Source organism: Strix aluco, chromosome 2, assembly GCF_031877795.1.
Source record: "Strix aluco isolate bStrAlu1 chromosome 2, bStrAlu1.hap1, whole genome shotgun sequence".
Lineage (NCBI taxonomy): Eukaryota > Metazoa > Chordata > Aves > Strigiformes > Strigidae > Strix > Strix aluco.
Window position 1 is genome coordinate 69,569,523 of NC_133932.1, and position 20,406 is coordinate 69,589,928.

At 37.1% G+C, this 20,406-nt stretch overlaps 1 protein-coding gene across 3 annotated transcripts in view; it reads left to right on the forward strand.

Moving 5' to 3' along the window:
• The window catches only part of GCC2 (GRIP and coiled-coil domain containing 2), a 32,013-nt gene that overhangs the window by 6,081 nt on the left and 5,526 nt on the right, over nt 1-20,406 (forward strand). The window contains exons 6-21 of one of the 3 annotated variants that reach the window (XM_074815172.1): nt 660-3,149; nt 3,833-3,902; nt 4,596-4,696; nt 4,777-4,875; nt 7,109-7,228; nt 8,625-8,789; nt 9,167-9,271; nt 9,844-10,006; nt 10,550-10,650; nt 10,778-10,855; nt 11,578-11,715; nt 13,812-13,933; nt 15,697-15,873; nt 17,354-17,571; nt 18,998-19,192; nt 19,990-20,129. In XM_074815172.1, the coding sequence (XP_074671273.1) occupies nt 660-3,149; nt 3,833-3,902; nt 4,596-4,696; nt 4,777-4,875; nt 7,109-7,228; nt 8,625-8,789; nt 9,167-9,271; nt 9,844-10,006; nt 10,550-10,650; nt 10,778-10,855; nt 11,578-11,715; nt 13,812-13,933; nt 15,697-15,873; nt 17,354-17,571; nt 18,998-19,192; nt 19,990-20,129 (4,482 nt within the window). Of the gene's footprint in view, nt 1-659; nt 3,150-3,832; nt 3,903-4,595; nt 4,697-4,776; nt 4,876-7,108; nt 7,229-8,624; nt 8,790-9,166; nt 9,272-9,843; nt 10,007-10,549; nt 10,651-10,777; nt 10,856-11,577; nt 11,716-13,811; nt 13,934-15,696; nt 15,879-17,353; nt 17,572-18,983; nt 19,193-19,989; nt 20,130-20,406 lie in introns of those variants that run through there. The other 2 variants (XR_012621987.1, XM_074815173.1) reach the window with 2 other exon arrangements.

Here is a 20,406-nt window from a genome sequence, read left to right on the forward strand (position 1 = left end):
AAGACTTCATATGTTAAAGCATATTTCTCTGTACCCCCTAATTTATAGTTTTTATAGGACTGACAATAAATATAAAATTCTTATATGCACCAACTAGATCCATAACTGTTCTGAAGTGATTCAGTCTGTGCATTAGTAGCCTACATACGTGATGGCTTCAATCAATCAGCTCTGTCTTTCTGTGGGAAATAGGAGGTTTACATTCAGATATTCACAGGAAGGAGCCTGTCAGCCAAGGCATCTATATTATGTCAGTAATATAAATTAAAAAAATTAATAATAAAGTGAAGAGTGGATCGCTTGCAATTGATGAACGTTGTTATATTCCAGATACTTGAATTTGATGCACTAAAAGTAATTTGGTCTTTAATGCATTATCAGCATAGTTGCTAAAGCTGAAGTTTATCACGACCGTTTTGTGACATTATGCTGGTAAACATGATTTAAGACTTAGTTTTCCTTTCTCATTCTGCAAATCGTTTTGTACTCTCTGTGGTGTCTTATAAATTGACTTGTCCTAATATAGTTAGATATTTAAAAATTACTGTAGTTTTTAAAACTAAGGACTCCTAAATTTTCTAAGTCATTATTGTAAACAGTTTATTTGGAAATTCTGTGTGCTAGATTACTGGTATATAATAACTTGCATGTTTGTTTAGGCTGCAGTGGCTAAGACAGAAGAATTGCAGAAGCAACTGGAGCAATCAAGTATTGACTCTCTGAAAGAAATAAAAGCTCTGAAGAGTGAATTAGCAAACGCACAATGCAAACACAATGAGGACTTAACAAAGCTGAAAATGGAATTAGAGGAACAAGTGAAGAAACAAATGGGGCTGGTGGAACAGATTGAATGTCATAGTGATAGTCAAAAAGAAGTTAAAAGATTACAAGATGATGTCCAGAGAATTAAATCTACTTATGAGGAGCAAATTTTGTGTCTGAGCAAGCAGTTGGAAACTATGAATGAAGACAAAAACAGAGAAGTGACAAATCTGCAAGAAACTATTAAAAGCAACTCTCAGTGTTACCATAATGAAATAAAAAATCTGAATGAAGAGCTTAAAAAATTAAAAATTGCCCATCAGGAAGAGGTGTCAGAGTTGATGCATCATATTGAAATATCATCTAAAGAAAATGAAGAAAAGCAAAATCAGATAAATCAGTTACAGCACAATTTGGCAGAGAGGAGATTAGTAGAAGAGAAAAATGCAAAGGATGAAATGTGTGCTTGTACTGACCAGCGTGAATATGACTTGGAGCAGCTGAGAGAAGTCTTAAATAAAAATGTAGAAAAAAAGATAGATGTTGTAGATGCACAAGAAGAACCTTGTATAGAAGCAAAAGTGGAAGAAAAGGTTAGGCACCTGGAGCATAGTTTAGAAGAGCTCCAGTCCCAACATAGTATATTAAAAGATGAGTTAACTTACATGAGTAATGTTAAACTAAAACTGGAGGAGGAAATTCATCGCATAAAGGATGAGTACTTTCATGAGCGGGAAGACTTGGACTTTAAGATAAATGAATTGCAGCTTACTAAAGAAGATTACTGTTGTGTAATTGAAAAGCTAAAATTGGAACTTCAAGCAGCAAGACAGCACTGTGAAACTGCTGTAAAAGAGCATGAGTTAGAGACTCAAACTCTGAAAGAGCAACATAAGAGAGAAATTTCTGAACTAAATGAAACTTTATTATCTGGTTCTGAAAAAGAAAAGATGGCATTAGTTTTTGAAATGCAGGAACTTGGAGAACAACTTGAAAAGCTAACTCAGGAGAAAGAAGAAGCAGTGTCCAATTACAACAGCCTGAGAGAAACAATGGAAACTCTACAGGCTGAGCTAGGGGAATCTGCTGGAAAGATCAGCCAGGAGTTTGAATCAATGAGACAACAGCAAGCTTCTGATGTCAGTGAACTGCAGCAGAAACTCCGAGCTGCTTTCAATGAAAAGGATGTTCTTCTTGAAACTGTGAATCGCCTCCAGGAAGAAACAGAAAAATTGTCATCCAGTCACCTAGAGATAGAAGAACTTAAATATAAAATGGTTAGTCTTCAGGAGGAGAATAACATAATAACAAGCACCATCAACCAAAAAGAGACTGCTATGAAAGAACTGGAAGAGAAAATCATTGCTCTTACTGATCAAAACAGGGATATTTTAAATGAAGTAAAATGCTTGGGTGAAGAGAGAGAAAGTCTTCAGGAAAGATGTAAGCAAGAACAAGGCAAAGTTCAGGAACTTCAGCAAGAAGTAGGTGTTGCTAACCAGTACAGTAGCGACCTGAAGAAGAAGGTGGAGGAATTAACAGAGAGACTGAATGAAGCTTTAACTAGAAAGAGTGAAAATGCTCAAATGCTAGAGCAACTGGAAAACCAGATTGAATCTCTGGTGCATGAAAGAGAGAACCTTTCATCTGAAGCATATACTCTTCGTGAGGAAAATAAGAAAATCATTCAGGAAAAATGCGAATTAAGTGAAGAGCTGGAAAAGATTACATCTGAAAAAGATGGTTGGTTAGTGTTGAAAGAGCAGTCTGAAAACTTAGAAAAGAAACTAAAAATGATGACTGCAGAAAAAGACCATGTATCAACATTACTTGAAAGTGAGCAAGCACACAGATCCCTTGTAAGAACTCAGCTGTACCACTTACTTGAGCAAGTGGGGTCCAGCGTTTCAGATTCAAATGAGCAATATGATTCTCTTAACTTGTTACAAATTGCAGATGAATACTTGGCAAGAATGAAGGAAGAGCTGTGCCTTGCTCTACAGAACGAGGAGAATGTTCTTCGTTTGCAGCGGGAAGTTGAGAGACTAGAAGAAGAAAATGCAGCTCAATATACAGAACATAGATCCCTGATTAAGGATTTTGAAAAAGAAAAGGATCTCTTGAGAGAAGAACTGGAAGGAGTGTTGTCTGAAAAAGAAGCACTTCAACATGATATCCAGGAGCTGAAGAATGCCAGTGAAAAAACAAGGATTGAAAATCAAGATCTTTTAGCTAATATTGAAGAGATCACTCAAAAACTTGCTTTTTGTGAAAGTCAAATACAAGAACAGCAAAAAGGATCAGAAAAACAAGACAACTTAAATTTCATTCTGGAACAAAAGGAAACTGAACTTAGAAATGTGAAAGACGAACTGAGTTCTCTAAAGGTTATATTTTGTTATTGAAGTATACAGACTAAACCTCTAAAGTCTTCAGAATTAAGGTTCAAAAAATACTTTCAATTCTCTCTTTTTTTTTTTTTTTTTTTTCCTTGGCCTCAAAGTGAGTTTCCCTTCTAGAAAGCACATGTTTCTGAGTTTCCTAGCACCTCAGAAACCCCTCCCTCCCCCCAGGGTAAAAAAAAGAACCAAATGAAACCAGTCACAGTGCTATTTTGACAAAAGTTTCTTGGTACTTGAACCTCTCTTCCTATCAATACCCCTCAAAGTGATCATTTAACTAGATAGACTAACTGACCTCATAATCTTTCACATCTAACTTTGTGATCTCTATCTCAAACAAAACTGCTTGATCTGCATTAGCTACTCCTAACTTAAGGTCTTGGGAATTGATGATTATGTAAAACTAACAGCTGCAGAATTAATCGTCTCCCATTTTTTGTCCTTGGACAGGATGGAAAGCAGCTGTTAAAAGGTTGAAGTGTTTTTCTTTCAACATAAGTATGCTTTTCAGTTACAAAGCTGATATGAAATTGCACATAAAGACTTTCTTGGTAGTAAGAATGTAAACACAGTCCAGCTGTAGCTGAAACTTCTGGTAGCTTGTTAGGGGAAGAACAGATATCACAAAAGAAATTTTTGTAATACTTATATCTTTGTTTATAATACAGAATTTAATGGAGACACTGTCTGAGAAAACTGATCAGCAGTCTTCGGCAGCAGAGCTTCAAGAAAAAATTGGTATCTTTCTTGCCATTCTCTTTTATGTAAACAGATTGGGGTTTTTGGATTGTTAGTTATGCAGAGAAAGAAAAACTGTCCCGTATTTCCTACAAGCCAGGGAAGGTGGGGAAGTAGTTATCAATGCAACTTTCTACAATATTCCTTCCATTAGGGATTTAAAATATTGTTAGCAATCTTAAGTTAGTTATCATTTGATATTTCTTAAGGTTTTTTCTTCCTGTGTACATTTGGCTATAGACAGTGTAGTGGATTTCATCCTTGCTTTTTTAAATATGGAAAATAATTGTGTCAGTAAGAATCCCTAAGGCTGCCAAGAGCAGAGGAAAGCAACAGTTTGCCAAAACTACTGTTGCCTCATTGCAGTTATCCTACCGCTTTAGAAGGAAAATGTTTCCGAGTTGTTACAACTGTATGTAGAAGTAGACAGGAATACGGCTTTTAATGTTAATTGTGATGGAAGCCTCTGAAATGGGAAGATTGTCCCTAAGCTCTCTGTGCAGCTGGATGTCCTAGCATTCAAATTAAATTTAAATGCTTAACTGAATAAAACATTTGAACATCTCCCCCGATCTATATTTTGTTTTGTTTCAAAGTCATGCTGGTATTTGTGCTGTAATTGAATTTCATTTCGTTTTGTTTCTTGGGGGAGAGGTGAGGCATATTTTTCACTTTCTTATTTATTTGTTTTAGGAAGGCTGGAAAAAGAATCTGCAGAAAAAGGAGAGAAGCTAAATAAAATCAAGGTTGTTGCTGTGAAAGCAAAGAAAGAATTAGATGCCAGCCGAAAAGAGGTACTCTGACTGCTGCTTAGTATGAAGAACATTCTGTATGTGGGGTTCTGTTTTAATGACACATACTTCTTTATAATAAGATGCAGACTCTGAGGGAAGAATTGGAGTTGGTTCGATCAGAAAAAGATCAGTTGTCTGCTTCAATGAAAGATGTCATTCAAGGAGCTGAAAGCTATAAGGTAAGAATAGTACTATATTTACAAAAGACAATTCTTTGTCAGAAAATACTTTGCTTTTGAAGCCTAGCCTGAATATACATTGCTACTTAATTGCACAAGTATGTTTGGCAAAAGAAATTATATCAGTGCAGTTGAGTACCCAAATCATGGAACGTAAGGTTATAGTAATAGAACTGCATGGCTACTGTCAGAAGAAAATAAGGCACTTCCTTTCTACTGGATGGTATTTTTAAACCCTTTAAATCTAACATCATACGTATCAACGAATGTGTTGCTGAGGCAAAACATAAATTCTTATGAAATCTTCAAAGTACATTAAACTGGGGATCGTTTAGAAAGTCCTTAAGTGATAAAGATATAAACTGACAAATTCCCTGGGACTGAGTCTTCTCAGAGCATGTCTCTGGACACATGAAGCAGAAGCAGGTGACTGGGGACAGTCAGCTTTGATTCTCCAAGAGTGAATTGTGTCTGATTAATCTGATTGTCTGCCATGATAAAACAGTTGGAGTTGTGGATGAGAGAACAGTGGATGTCACTTATCTTGACATTAGAAAAGCTTTTGATGCTCTCTCACGGTAGTCTTGTATCCGTGCTAGGATATTATGATCTAAATGGATAAACAACTGAATGAATGCTTAGAAAATAAAAAAAATAGTTGCATGGTTTGGCTCAGAGAGTAGCAATTAATAGCTTATACTAGATGCCACTAACAAATGATGTACCAAAGGGGTGTGTTTAACAGTGACCTGAAGAAGGTGATGGAGTTCACATTGATCAAGTTCTCAGATTATTCCTAATTGGGAACAGTCAATAGATTTGAAGGTAGGGCTTCCATTCAAAGAGACCTAGACTGGTGTGAGGAATGGGCTGACAGAAACCTTTCGGAGTTCTACAAAGACGGATGCAAAGTTCTTTGTGTGGGAGAGAGGAACTCCTCGATACAAACTGGGGACTGTGTGGCTGCTGAAAAGAATTTCAGGGTTTTGGTAGGCAGTATACTGAGAATGAGAAAAGTGTGTTCTGGTACCAAAGGTGGCCGCAGCATCCTGGGCTCCAAGAACAAGAGTACAGCTAGTAGGTCAAGGGAAGTTATTGTCTCTCTTTGCTCAGCATTCCCATGAAGGTGAAGGGTCTAGAGCACAAGACCTCTGAGGAGCAGCTGAGGGAACTGGGGTTGTTTAGCCTGGAGAAAAGGAGGCTCAGGGGAGGCATTATTGCTCTCAGAAACTACTGTAAAGGAGGTTGTAGCGAGGTGGGTGTTGGTCTCTTCTTCCAAGTAACAAGCGATAGGACAAGAGGAAGAGGCCTCAAGTTGCACCAGGGGAGGTTTAGATTGGATATTAGGAAATATTTCTTCACTAAAAGGGTTGTCAAGCATTGGAACAGGCTGCCTATGGAAGTGGTGGAGTCACCATCCCTGGAGGTATCTAAAAGATGTGTCGATGTGGCACTTAGGGACATGGTTTAGTGGTGTTGCCAGTATTAGATTCACGGTTGCACTCAATGGTTTTAAAGGGCTTTTCCAACCTAAACAATTCTATAACATCATTGAGAGTATTGCAACCAGTCTTGTCGCTCCTTCTCCGCCCACATATGAGAGAAGACATTGATAACCTGAAGTGATTTCAGTGGAGGGTGACCAGGATGGTCAAGGAACTGGAATAAGCGATGTACAAGGCTGAGAAATTGCTCAGCCTGGAGAAGACTTCAAAGGGACCTAATAGCAGCCTTCAGTACCTACAAAGGTATTATCAAGGAAGTAGAGTCAGGTTATTAATGGCAAGATGAGAGGCAGTAGTCCTAAATTAAAATGAGATATATGGATAAACATTTTTACCCTACTAAGGATGTTAGAGCTTTAGAACAGGTTGCCCAGAGGTGTAGTGTCATCTCCATCCTTGGAGGCAGGTCCTTGGGAAGACCTGACTGGACAAAGCTCTGAGCAACCTGGTCCTATCTCACTGCTGACCCTGCTTTAAGCAGAAGGTTGAATGTAGACCTCAAGAGGTCTCTTCCAACGTGAATTATTCTAGAATTTCAGCAACTGAAAAGGGTTTCTCCCAGAGCCTGTAATGGAACAATAGCTTTAATTTAATTCTGATATTTCTGATGTTGCAGTAAGACAACTCATATGCTGAATTATTAGGAAGATGAGTAAGCACCTGAGGTATAGAATGTGCTTATGCAATGTATATTGTAAAAATGATGGTTTGTGTTTGTATGTGTTAAGAATCTTTTGATGGAATACGATAAACAAGGAGAACAGCTGGATTCTGAAAAAGGCAGAGCAAATAATCTTGAACGTCAGATAGATGACCTCACCAGACAGCTACAGGTGTCATCCCAGCAGGTCAGTTCTGTATGTGTGTCTGATCTATTGATAATTACAGTAAAAAAAACTTTACCTATTAAGTGTAAGTTTTATTCATGCGATTGTTACTATATATAGTTTCGTAACCTAAGTGCATTTTGGATAGTGACTTGAAATTCAGGGGTTTGGGGTTTTTTTTCAACATACTGATACCTTTGTCATAGCCCAGATAAGGTAAATACATCTAGAATGTCTGGCTTTTTCAATAGAAAGGGTTTCATTTACCCCAGGTCAACTCACAGAAAAGAGCAGGTGATCACCTCTGGCTTGGTTTGGACATGGAACTCTGCTGCACCTACCAGATGTAAAAACAAAGGATCAAACTTGCACTATTTCTCTGATTTCACACCTGCACTTCTCATGAATTACAGTAACCTTTAACTGTTAAATTTTTTTCTTTGGTTTCTTAGACAAAATGTGGTTTTATTATTTAACTGAGTGTTTAAACATGCTAATTATGGTTTTTTGCATCTTTCACAAAGGAGGAGACTTTAGAATACTATAGTGGCATGCAGAAGAGCCTAAGATGGTAATTAAGCAGCTGTGAGACACATTTTTGCAAAGCGAACTGCAGTGGGTTTGGGACTTAGGATTTAAATTCCCAAACCCCATACATAATTACACTGAGGATCCACCTAGGCCACTATTTCCTTATAAACGGAAGCTAGTAGTGAATAGCTTAGGAAGAAATGACAAATAGTAGCATATATTCTGCTGATTATGCAGGTGTTTAATTTTTCGAGTTTGTTATGAAGTATTTGGTAAATAAAACCACTGTTCAGGTAATTGGCAGCTTCTCTCACTTGTACTTCATTCTTAATCTGCATAGTAGAGACTGAGATAAAACACTGAAGATGTCAAAATTAAATCATAAAATCATTGCAAAGATAGTCCCGATACAGGAGGAATTTTTACTATGTACTGGTATGATCTCATTGAAGTCTTGGTGGTGCTGCAGTTAAATCTTTTTTAGGAATTAGTAGTATGATTATTTATTTATAAATGCAGCAGCTGTATTTGAAGCGGGGCGATAAGTACTTGAATGTTGCGTATTATTGTGGGAGGAAGGTGATTGTTGCAAAAAGCATAAATGTCGGTATTTTTTTCAGATTTCTTGTTACTTCATCTTACAGAAAGCTGGGCAAATGAACTCTAAACAGAATAATCAAACTGTGCTAATGACTTTAGCCTATTTCTTAATCTGTTTTAAAAGATTCATTAAGATGGACAAGACTCATCTGTAGGAGTGCTGTTTGTAAGGGAGTTGGATAGAAATTGGTGTTTGTTTTTTTTTTAAATACAGACAATATCTTGTCTGTCAAAGTCACGTGCAAATTCAGCTTTCATTTTAATCTTTCCACTGTGATCATTTCAGCATGATCAGTTACACTCTGCTAATGAAGACCTCCTGGCTCGTGTTGAAACACTTCAATGTAATGCTAAGCTGCTGGAAGCTCAGATACTGGAGATGCAAAGAGCCAAGGCAAAGGCTGACAAAGAACTAGAAGCCGAAAAGCTTCTGAAAGAACAGAAAACAAAGGTAGTGCTCTGTAGAGATGGTGAATGGACTGAAGCATTACTTTCACTGGATGTGACTTCTGTTGGACCTTTGTAAACTGTGTTTTTTATAGAACAAGTTCCATACTTTCTCTTCTTGTTACTTGACTCAGTCGTTTTGAAGGCTTGGTCTGTTCATGGAAAGAACTTTGCAAGGCTGTCACTTAGAGTAGATTGGGGATTGTTACAGAATGTGAAAAACACTTCATAATCTTCTGCATTTTTCTTTGGTTCCTGGTGGTTTCGTAAAAAAGGATTCAGTTATCTTTGTATCACCTAAGTGTGTGTGTGTAAGTGTAAATAGATGCTGACATCTATTTTGAAATTGGATTGCATAATTGAGAAATATTTAAATTTCAGGAGCATACTGGTGCTCTTCGAGAAATGGAGGAGCTTCAGATGCAACTTCAGAAGGAAAAGAAACATCTGCAGAAAACTATGCAAGAACTAGAGCTGGCCAGAAAGGTAGAGTTGCTGTTCATGTTAGTGCTTAGTGGACTACTAAAAATTTTTGGCCCATCTTGTTGTGTTGAATGCCTCCCTCCGTGCTGAGGATTTTAAAACCCAGGGTTTGCAAAAGGGAAGACATAAGGGTTTTTACCCCTGGTTTTGTGTTTGGAAAACTGGTGTGTACTTTTGGGTTTGTTTTGTTTGTTTGTTTTAGCTTGGGTTATGTGGTCTGTCATCAGTAGAAATAGGAATAGAATTCAGATGTCTGGACTACTTGTATGGTGCACTATTCAGAAGCTGCCCTTGTTGTAACGACTGAAGATGATAGAAACTAGTATCCACAAAATGCCTATTGGTAAAACTGTTGAAAGCAGCCACAGGATTTTCAAAGCTTCTGGTTCTTGTTTGAAAACAGATTATTTACTAAGGATATGGAAACCTGATGGATGGGTATTGCTTGTGGATATGGATAGTTATAAGGTTTCTGTTAGATGGGCAATATAGTTTTTTAATACAATTTTTTAAAATTATATTCGTAGCAGCCAAGGCAGATTGTAAGCTGTAACTTCATTGTATGTAACTTGCAGGACGCTCAAAAGAGTACACTGATGGATATGGAAATAGCCGATTATGAAAGGCTAGTAAAAGAACTTAATCAGAAGATTACTGATAAAGACAGCAGAATAGAAGATCTTGAGCAAGAGACGGGGATTCAGAAACAGAAGCAAGAGACCCTCCAGGAAGAAATAAGTGAGTAAACTATAAACAGCAAGAGTCACTATGGTATAGTTAGTAATGGTAAAAATTATAAATCAGAAACAAGTTTTCAAGTCAGTGAGTGAGAATAAGGTTTCCAGGGAATACTGAACAGTTACGTAGTCAAAATTACTTTTCTATAAAGGAAACTTTACTAGGTTATCAGTCACTTTAGTATTCAGCAAATAAAAGCCAAATTGCCTGCCTGATAAATTTCTTACCTGATTAAGTTCACCATAAGTTCTGAAAGTCGGTGACTGACAGGGGTTTTCATTCTGACATACCACACTCATAAAAACTTTACTGCTAGTTAGCATGTGGTTAAAAAATTTCATTTCTTCCTATCCTTAAGTGTAAGTCTTAAAACAATTTCATTTATTTGAAGATCTTTGTGATACTTAGAAATAGGTTACTAAGCTTACTGTAAGCTACTTGTTTGCAGCTCTTTATGATTTTTGCCTAAATATTTTCTGATAGTTTTAAGGAAATATAGGAGGGGCAGTTTCCTTTGCATATAACTGCTGTTTTCTGCATTAGAGTCACTTCAATCAACTATGCAACAGGATGAGGAAAGAAATGCCAAGATAAAACAACTTCTGGTGAAAACCAAAAAAGAACTGGCTGATTCAAAACAAGCTGTAAGTCCAGATGTTAATGACTGTATATTCCATTTTTAAAGTAACTTTTAAAAAATGGGCTGGTAGCTGAATTATTAAGTTGCTGAGGTTTGGGTTTTTTTAATAACCAGATAATTTTATCATGCAGGAAAATGACCACCTAATGTTGCAGGCATCATTAAAAGGGGAACTGGAAGCCAGTCAACAACAAGTGGAAGCCTATAAGGCAAGAAACTTCACTTCTTTGTTAGTACAAGGTTTCTTATTTAAGTAATAAGGGTGTGATTTGGACTGGGCAGATGGAATATAGGCTGAAGAATGAAAAGGTGTTATTTTTACTACTAGTAGGTTACTGGTTCTTTTTCTTAAATGAGTTTTGTCTGTTTGCTGCTTTCACCAAGTATTTCCCCTGTAACATTCTTTAAACGGATTTACCCTTTCTTGTTCCTCTTTCCTTTCCCTTTCCACAAAAAGAGAAGACTCTGTAGTTTGAAGCTTGTAACTGGGATATGTTTTAAAATAATTGCTTTAAAAATGGGAGTTACTCAGTTTAAAAACAAAAGAATGCAACGGTGTCAGCAAAAATCTTAAGTGTTGTCCATCTGTATAAATTTTGTTGGTTGGGCAGAATAGGAGTTGAATGTAACAAAAGGTAGCAGGGAAAGGAAGGGAGAGGAGTTGGCTTTCTTAAACACTGTCACCCCACCACTGTAATTGTATTTTTAATTCTGTCTTTAAACAGCGTCATATGTTTTTTTTAATTAAGTACATGGTAACCTGTGTCTATTTTTTTTTTTCTATTTTTATTGGATCTTAATTTTATATGCACCAGTTCTGTATAGGAATTACTGTAGTAGAATCCTGTGTTCTCTGTGGAGAGGGAAGTATCCCCTTGGAGAGGAAAGAAAAAAATTTTGTCATAGTGAAGTTTTCAACTGACTTTTTCAGATTCAAGTGGCTGTACTAACATCAGAAAAGCATAAAGTTCAGGAACACCTGCGAACTTCTTCAGAGCAACACCAGCGTACGTTGAGTTCTTACCAGCAGAAAATTGCAACCTTGCAAGAAGAGTGCAGAGCAGCCCAGGTACTCTAGTGGAAGAATTAATGTCAGTGATTTTAGAAGGGATATTTACTGCACTCTCTCTGCTTCTCTAAAAGTATTTGCAGGTCTTACACTCTTTTTGTCTGTCAGGAATTGGGAATTACCCCAGTGCTTAATGTATTTGAGTGGTGGTATGGAGGACAAGCCACACTGTCCTGGTTGTCGTGTATCACTTGTGGTGGAACTCTTACATTTCCAGTAGGGAGAACCTTTGTCGTGGTAGTGAGGAGGCAGAGTTTATTTAAGATGATCAGCAAGTATACGCTGCGGGAAAAAGACAATTCTTTAAAGAAAAGAGGAGAAGAACAAACAAAAAAGGAATATAGTTTGCTCCATATAAAACCAGTTAACATAGATACCACTTTAAAAAAAACCAACCAAGCAAAAAAAAATTAAAAAAAAAAACAAAACAAAAAAAAAAAACCAAAACCAACAAAACTGTGAAAAATGTATTTGCAAACACCTTTTAATATGCTGCTATATGAGCAGCTTCTTAATTGGCAGCTGAGCTACATGTGAAACTGACGCTATTGATGCGGGTTTTATTTTTTTTTAATTATTTATGGTTTTTTTGTCCCTATGACACTGTATTAGATGTTCCTGGAATCTACTGTTTGCATTGGAGACAGACAGATTCAGAATGTAGTAGGATTGTTATGTTCAAGCTATCTTTATGGAGATTACTGCTCCACACTATGGTCCCTTTTGTATGATAGGTGTTCATCCTGCAGTTAATTAACAGTTGAATACAGCCTCTCAAAAAAACTTATACATTTTAAAAAATGTGAACTGAAATGGCTGCACTTTGTGGCTGCTGCTACAGGAGGCTTGCCTGAGTTGCACTGGTAGATATGGATGGATCGTGGTTTTACAAATGCATTCTTCATAAGTGGGGACTTGCTGTACCTATCTATGGTGCCTAGCTCCTTGATGTTGTGAAACCAGTAAGGGGGTAAGGGAACCAGTAAGGGATCTTCATGATGGCATGGCTTGAAGCTGTTGGAAGATTAGCCTTCCTCTTTAGGTGCCCTACATCTAGAAAATAGATATTATTACAAGGCTGTTAACAAAGAAAAAATCTGCCTAAAGGAAAGGTGGACACCAAAGCAGATAGTAGGGTAGAAGGCAAAAGTCATGCTGACATTTAAGCCCATGTACCTGAGGATTTAGGAATATTCTAGCTCACATAGTTTGACAGGAAGAAAAGAGAAGGATTAATTTAAAAAAATGCCCACAAATCTCACAGATTCCAGAAAAGCTAGGGCAGTGGCTAATCGGGGTCAGCACTGTGGAATTTCACTCACCAGTTCAGCTGAAGAGAAACTTTCCAAAATCCTTCTCTTGGAGATGAGAGCTTTTTAGTCATCTCAAGGATGGCTAATGAATCCATGAGCTTCTCCTAAGATCCAAGAATGAAAACCTGTATCTGTGTTTTCTTAGAGGAATATACAACGTGAAGGATGGGAATAATTCTTGCTGTATAGTGTACAGTCAAGGATGAAGCTACTAAGTTGTGAGGTAATTTTCTGTATGTCCACAGAAACTTGTGTATCAGCTGAATTTAGAAGAGAAGACAGACCAAACACCCTTACAATCAACCAGAATATTATGTCTTGTGCTGTGTATTAACATTACAAGACTGACTTAACTCTTCAAAATTATGGATAACTTTAAGGCATATTAGATTTTTGTTGCCTGAATAGTATAAAAGGAAAACAGAGCTATCCTTTTTTTCCTTCACCTTTACCTTCATTTAAAGCTGTTTCATAGAACCCCATTTGTGAACCTCCGTTGAATGCAATTTTTGAATTTGCAAGTATTCTTTCTTTTCTGTAATACTGGTATGTTGAAAATCAATATGTCTCTTTAAGTTTCACGTTTTATGATATTCAATTAAAGTCTAAAGAAACATGATCTGTTATGGTAGTCAGTATCTTAATTATCCATTTCAAAGAAGAAAATGCAACAAGTGGTTCTTTTTTTTTTTTCCCCAATGTAAGATGAATTTCATTTTAGAGGAAATAAGGGAGCAATAGTTAATAGCATAACTTATTAAGGGTTTCTTTTCTATGTGATAGGCTGAACAAGCATCTGTTACATCTGAATTCGAGAGCTACAAAGTCCGTGTTCATAATGTTCTAAAACAGCAAAAGAATAAATCTGCTTCTCAGACAGAATCTGAGGGAGCCAAACAAGAAAGGTAAAGCTAAAATTTTTATATGCATACAGAAAAATACTGATAACTCAAGTTACTGAGCTTGCCTGTGCTAATCACTGACCAACAGGGGACTTCGACTGTAACTCTTTGCTTCAATAAGTAAAATATCAGAAGGGAGACAGTTTGCTTCCCCAGTTCCTTTGTTGTGGCGTTTCTCTTAAAAAAAGCTTTTTATTTCTGTAAACTTTATCTGTTCTGTAATCTAACTGTGGTTCTGCCTATCTGAACGGGAGAAAGATCATCAATTTGTACCATAGTGGTACTATGTCAGTTTCACTTTGATTTGTTTCTTTTCACATTTTTTTATTGGTGTAGATTACCCATTGTTACAGTCAGAGGGAGGAGTAAGGTGTTAGGAAGATTCTTATGATTCTCATAAGAAGAAATTAGCCAGCATACTCTGTGTAGACTTGACATGTCATCTCTGACATAAAGTGTTGTAGCAAAGTGCCATTTCCAACTAAGAAGAAAAGAGCAGATCAGTAACTGTTCGGCTGAGCTCACTTCGAACTTTTTCAGGAAGGAATGGTTTAGTGTAGGTAAAGCTCTGGCTGCCAATTCAGTCATCAGTTCCAGCAGATCTACAAAATACTGTTGACTTACCAGCTGTTATGAGGAAAGACTTGGAAAAAAAAAAGTTACACTGCCAAAAGTTCCCTGAAAATCATTTGCGTATAGTCATAAACCAGGTAAATTCAGATTCACTTCAGAAAATGTCTGAACCCACTGCAAAAGTAGATCAGTTTCTGTAAGTTATTTTTATAAGTTATTGATAGCTGCCCTTGGTGACAGACTGGGCATTTATGGGTGAGATGTCAAGATTCATTTCTGACCCAGATCTTAAAACAGTACATGCAGTTGCGGCTGCAGATCCACCAGAGGGAGACTTGTGCTCTGATAGAGGACTTTTGGTTTATGGTTTCTTAGGGGTTTTTTGTTTAAAAACCTCTTTTGAAGCAAGCAAACTGCAAGGGTTGCATTTCTTTGTCTTTCCGTTTTTGCAGAATTTTAAGAAGTTCTGGTGTTATTAGGCTCTTATGAAAGAGGGTCACTTTGGAAACAAAGTGGACAAGTAATCAAGCAATAAACAGATAAATAGTTTTCAAAGAAATGATTTACAGTATCAACTAAGGATTAATGAGATATACAGTTACAGTTCATGAGATAATGGAGATTTCTGCATATATAAATACAGAAAGCATAAAAGGAGAATGTCTGATGCTGGTGTATTTGATTTTGATTCATTTCTGACCAACAGTTTATTGATCGATGTTGCTTTCTAGTCCTTTGCTCGAAATCTGCTCCAACCATTTGTCTCCTGTGTTGGTCTCATTGAACTGATGTGCATTTATTAAACAAACAAAAAAAACCTCCACCACTTTTAAGAAGAAATTGTTTCTTCCATCTGCATCCCACATACTATTCTTCTGTCTTGTTCCTTCAAACCAGCTTGAAGTAGAAAGTGGTATCAGTAACACTTTCTACCCCAATAGTTACATTCCCAGCAGTTCAGATGGGATGTGATTAAACCTATTTGTACTTGTATTGAAACAGGATCAGAACTTTTCTAATAGAATGTGACTGCAGTAGATACAAAGATTATTTTGGTCATGGTGCTGTATTGTTTTAATTAATAAATAAGCAATTTGGATCAGCTATCCAAAATATTGTGGATATAATATAGATTCTTAAATAATATAAATCTTTTAAATATACATTGTTTATTTCTTTTTTTCCCCTTGTAGAGAACAGTTGGAAATAGCAATAGATCAACTTAAAGTTAAGCTGCAAGATGCTCAGCATAATTCACAGATGAATGCGTCTGAACTCCAAGCATTGCAGTCTGAACACGACACCCTGCTGGAAAGACACAATAAGATGCTGCAAGAGACTGTTGCAAAAGAGGCAGAACTCCGTGAAAAGTATGGTCTGCTGATGAATAGATACTGATATTTTATTTTGTGTGAATTTTAAGGACTGGGCATGTAGTGGCCTATAACTGTACTTCCCAACAAAAGGGCATGATTGTTGAGAAAGTTAAAGGAATTTTCAAAATGATCGTTTGCTATTTTTCATAAGCCTTCAGAAGTTTCAGCAACGAAAATGAAGTAGTAGCTGATCAGGGAATTGGAGGTTTCTGCATGCTTCCTACCTGCTAACTATCAGATTTAAAAATTAACTTTTTTTTAAGCACGTTGACTATTTTAGTCCAGTGCTCAGCACTACATTTGTGTTGGACTGCTCAACTAAATTTTATGGATGTTTCCTATTAGAAAAATAAGGTAGTTAAGTGCAGAACGAATTATTTCACTGACGAAATATCCAGTCCTGTGTCCACCAAGTGCCTTTCTTACAGAAAGTTCTGGGGTTTAAGTCTATGCTTGCCACAATCTTAATTTGCTATTTCTTTCAAAGAGAAAGGAATCTGTTTAATCTATATCATTTCTTGAAAAATCACATGACTTCCTAATACTTGAGCTCTTCAAAAAGAGTCTTTCCTTGTCTTCTCTATTTAGGGTACAAAGAAGTTCACATGAAATATTCGTTAGAAATTACAGCTTAGTATTAGGAACTTAGTATTAGGAACCGTTGACTTCTTGTCTCTATCCTTGTACTGTTTTATCTATTCCTGATAGCCACTTGATGATTCATTGTAATCAACTAAATTATGTCCTTCTGCATTTTTCTGGAAACAACCCATATCACAGTAGGTTCCCTTTGTACCCAGAGAGACAAGCTCTTTGCTACTCTGGCTATATTTAAGTTTGTATGCTTATAAGGGCAAGTCCTATGCTTAGTCTTTCCATACATGCATTTGTTTAATTGCTTGTGACAATTTTGTCGTGCTTCTGGAGTACCTCCAAACCCAGTACAATTGATGTGTTACTGCCATTTTTCTTGCTAACAACTGCACTCTTCTACCCTCTTCTGTGCTGAAAGTTAAAGCTTAAAAAAATTAAACTTAGCTTCTTAGAAACTTAGGTTTTCAGAAGTCCTGCATAAGTGGTTGATAAATAAATACTAAAGGAAGTGGGGTATAAGTTACATGCCCTGTATGACACTATAAAGAGTCATGTTGCTCTTTTAGAATTTCAGAATGTTTAGACCACAGTGTCTCTAATACTTCAATTTTTTCCCAAAGATGTCTAAATTCTGTGTTCCAAAATAGAAATCAAGTTTATATAACACAGTGCATTCATATGATAGGTAATAAGTGTAACTTTTTCAGTCTTAGATTTTCCTCGTAAGAAGAGGAATTCAAATGGAAAAAAGTTGCACAGTCATTCTAAGATAATCATATACATGAAAATTGAACACTACTTTATACTCTAAAAATTTTGAAATGTAAAAATGAGTGTTTTGCCATTTGTTTCTTACGGTTTGTGTATACGGTGTTTTCAGGCTCTGCACAATACAGTCTGAGAACATGGTCATGAAAACAGAGCATGCCCAGACTTTGAGTCAGCTGACAGCCCAGAATGAAGCTCTCCGGAACAATTTCAGAGATCAAGTCAGAAACCTGCAAGAAGAGCACAGGAAGACAGTAGAGACACTTCAGCAACAACTGTCCAGAGTAGAAGCTCAGCTCTTCCAACTGAAGAGTGAATCAAGCACTAGAGGTAACTTTCAGTCATAATGCCAGGTTTTCTTGGGTTAGATACAAATTTGTGTACCTGAGTCTGAATCTAAGCAATGCTTATAGTGTGTGCTTCTGTAATACACCAGAAACTTTTTCTGGAGAATCTGCAGCATGCCATATCAATCCACTGATACCAAGTAAGGAGCATGTCTTTGTCATTGCTGTGCCTGTAGAATCTTAAAGTTCTTGAATGTGTCCAGAGGAAGGCAACAAAGCTGGTGAAGGGACTGGAGGACATGTCCGGAGAGGAGTGGCTGAGGACTCTGGGTTTGTCTAATTTGGAGAAAAGGAGGCTGAGGGGCGACCTCATTGTGCTCTGCAGCTCCCTGAGGACAGGAAGTGGAGAGGGAGGTGCTGAGCTCTTCTCCCTGGGATCCAGGGTCTGGACACATGGGAATGGTTCAAAGCTGCACCAGGGGAGGTTCAGATTGGGCATGAGGAAACATTTCTTTATGGAGGGGGTGGTCAAACCCTGGAACAGGCTTCCTAGAGAGGTGATCGATGCCCCAAGCCTGTCAGTGTTTAAAAAGCATTTGGACAGTGCCCTTAACAACATGCTTGAACTTTCTGCTCAGCCCTGAAATGGTCAGGGAGTTGGACTAGATGATCATTGTAGGTCCCTTTCTGCTGCAACTATTCTGTTCTGTTCTAGAATCTGTATCACTGTTACCTCTTCTGCAGTATCTGCATTGTCAGACAGATGGAGGGAAATTACTTTGTAAATAAATATTCAGTGCTCTTCCTATCAGCTTGTCTCATATTTTGGAGCATACTGGACCCCTGCCTCCAGTATGAGGGGTAAAGCTAAAGAAAAGTGTATTGAAAGCTGTTTTAACACTGCTATTGGTATACTTGGTATTTGATCCCTCTTCTAATTTAAGATTTTACTGTGTTCAAACTGAAGTGCTATTTTTATATCTCTAAAGTTACTAATTAGGATGTAGTTGGACATTTGCCAAGCATCCGTAACAGTTTAAGAAGTTACTCTTTCCATATGTTACTGAAGCAGCAGATAATGCACACAGTATTAAAACACAACAATTTACACCTCCCACAGGACTGGTTGAAAGAAAAGCTAATTCTGTTCCGCATTAAAAACCTTTGACACTCATAGTTACCACACATCTTCAGGAAGAATTGCATGAAGGTTTCAGTCACTGAAATAAAAATTTCCAATCAAGTTTGGCTTTAGAAATAGGCTTTCATTGGAATGGTCATTTGGGGGTGAAAGGCTGTATTTTCTATCATAAATGTTATGTATCTGGCTTTCTCCCTTTTATTCCCCTTTCCTCCCCATGCTTTTTGAAGACTATTTTATGTACTGCTCTCCTATCTGAGGCAGTCACACCTATGAAATAGCCCTACCAATTTAATTCTGATGACAAACATCAGTAAGTATCTTTCAGGTCCAACTGTTTCAAATCCAGCAACGAAGAACTTGAGAGAACGGCGAAACACTGACCTTCCTGTACTTGATGTGCACACTGTAGCTAGGGAAGAGGGAGAAGGTATGGAAACAACAGACACAGAGTCTGTCTCTTCAGCAAGCACCTACGTACCATCCTTGGAACAACTTCTGAACTCCCCAGAAGCAAAACTTGGTAGGTAGAACATGTGGCTTTTTGAAGCACTTGCCTACATAAGTTGCAGAAGTTTGTGCCCTCAAAATAGCTGAGAAGTTCTGCTTTCATGTTTTTAGGTGGAAGACACAAGTGTCTGTAAGTGCTGCTGAGTTTACACTACCCTGAATTTCAGTAATTTTGTCCTTGAGTAAGGACTAAAAGTAAAACATTGATGCAGGTTTTAGTGATTTGAAGGTGTCATATTTGTGACTTTCTAAAGGGAAGAGACTGGATGAGCAAGTCAGTGAATAGTTACGGAACTTTTTGTATTCTGGACTACTCTCTACTAGAGACAATTAAGTGCTGATTCAACTCATTAATGAAAGGATGAAATGTCTGTTCATCTTAATGTGGCTTATTAGAACACAAATTTATTCATAGTTTTTTTCCTATGAAAATGAAAGCCAGCTTGAACAATATTCTAAGAGTCCCCAAAAAAGTAAAAAAAATACGTGTTAGTATATAATCATGTTGTAAAAGTCTACTGAATGCTTTGTGGAGAACTGTTGAAAATCTCCATCTATGGGTAGGAAACAAGGGTAAATTATAACCATGTATTTTGATGTACATAGAACATGCCAATCTCCTAATATATATACAAAAATAGATGACAAAACAAGTATGCAGCAGCAATGATGCCTGTTAATTTTGCAGCCTGACTTTACGTGGATTTTGTTTCTAAGAAACTACATTAATCAAGTCCTAATAATAAATAAGTGTAAAGTAGATGCAAGTGCTTTTTCCTTCTACCAGTTTTCTTTTCCAATTAATTGCAGAACCATCTCAGTGGCAAACAGAACTCACCAAGGATGAACTGGTTCAGAAACTAAACACAACAGCGAAGAGTGCTGATCACTTGAATGAATTACTTCGTGAATCAGAAGCAACCAATGCAATACTAATGGAACAAATAAAGGTTAGCACACATGCAGGAAATGTGGAGACAGTTCTAATTTCTATGGTCTATTTATTAGACCAAATGTTTTAACACCAAATGCGTTTCAGAAAATCCCAGTCTATAAAAATCTGGTCATGCAAAACTTAATTTTGGAAGGGCTTTCATTCCACAGGACTAATTAGCACTTCCAGAGTTGACTTCAGTTTTTTGGGGTTTTTTCCCCACAGTTTCAAGGCCAGGTGGGGGCAGGGGAGGGGAGTAAAAGCTGCTACAGAAAAAAAGACAACTCGAGAGT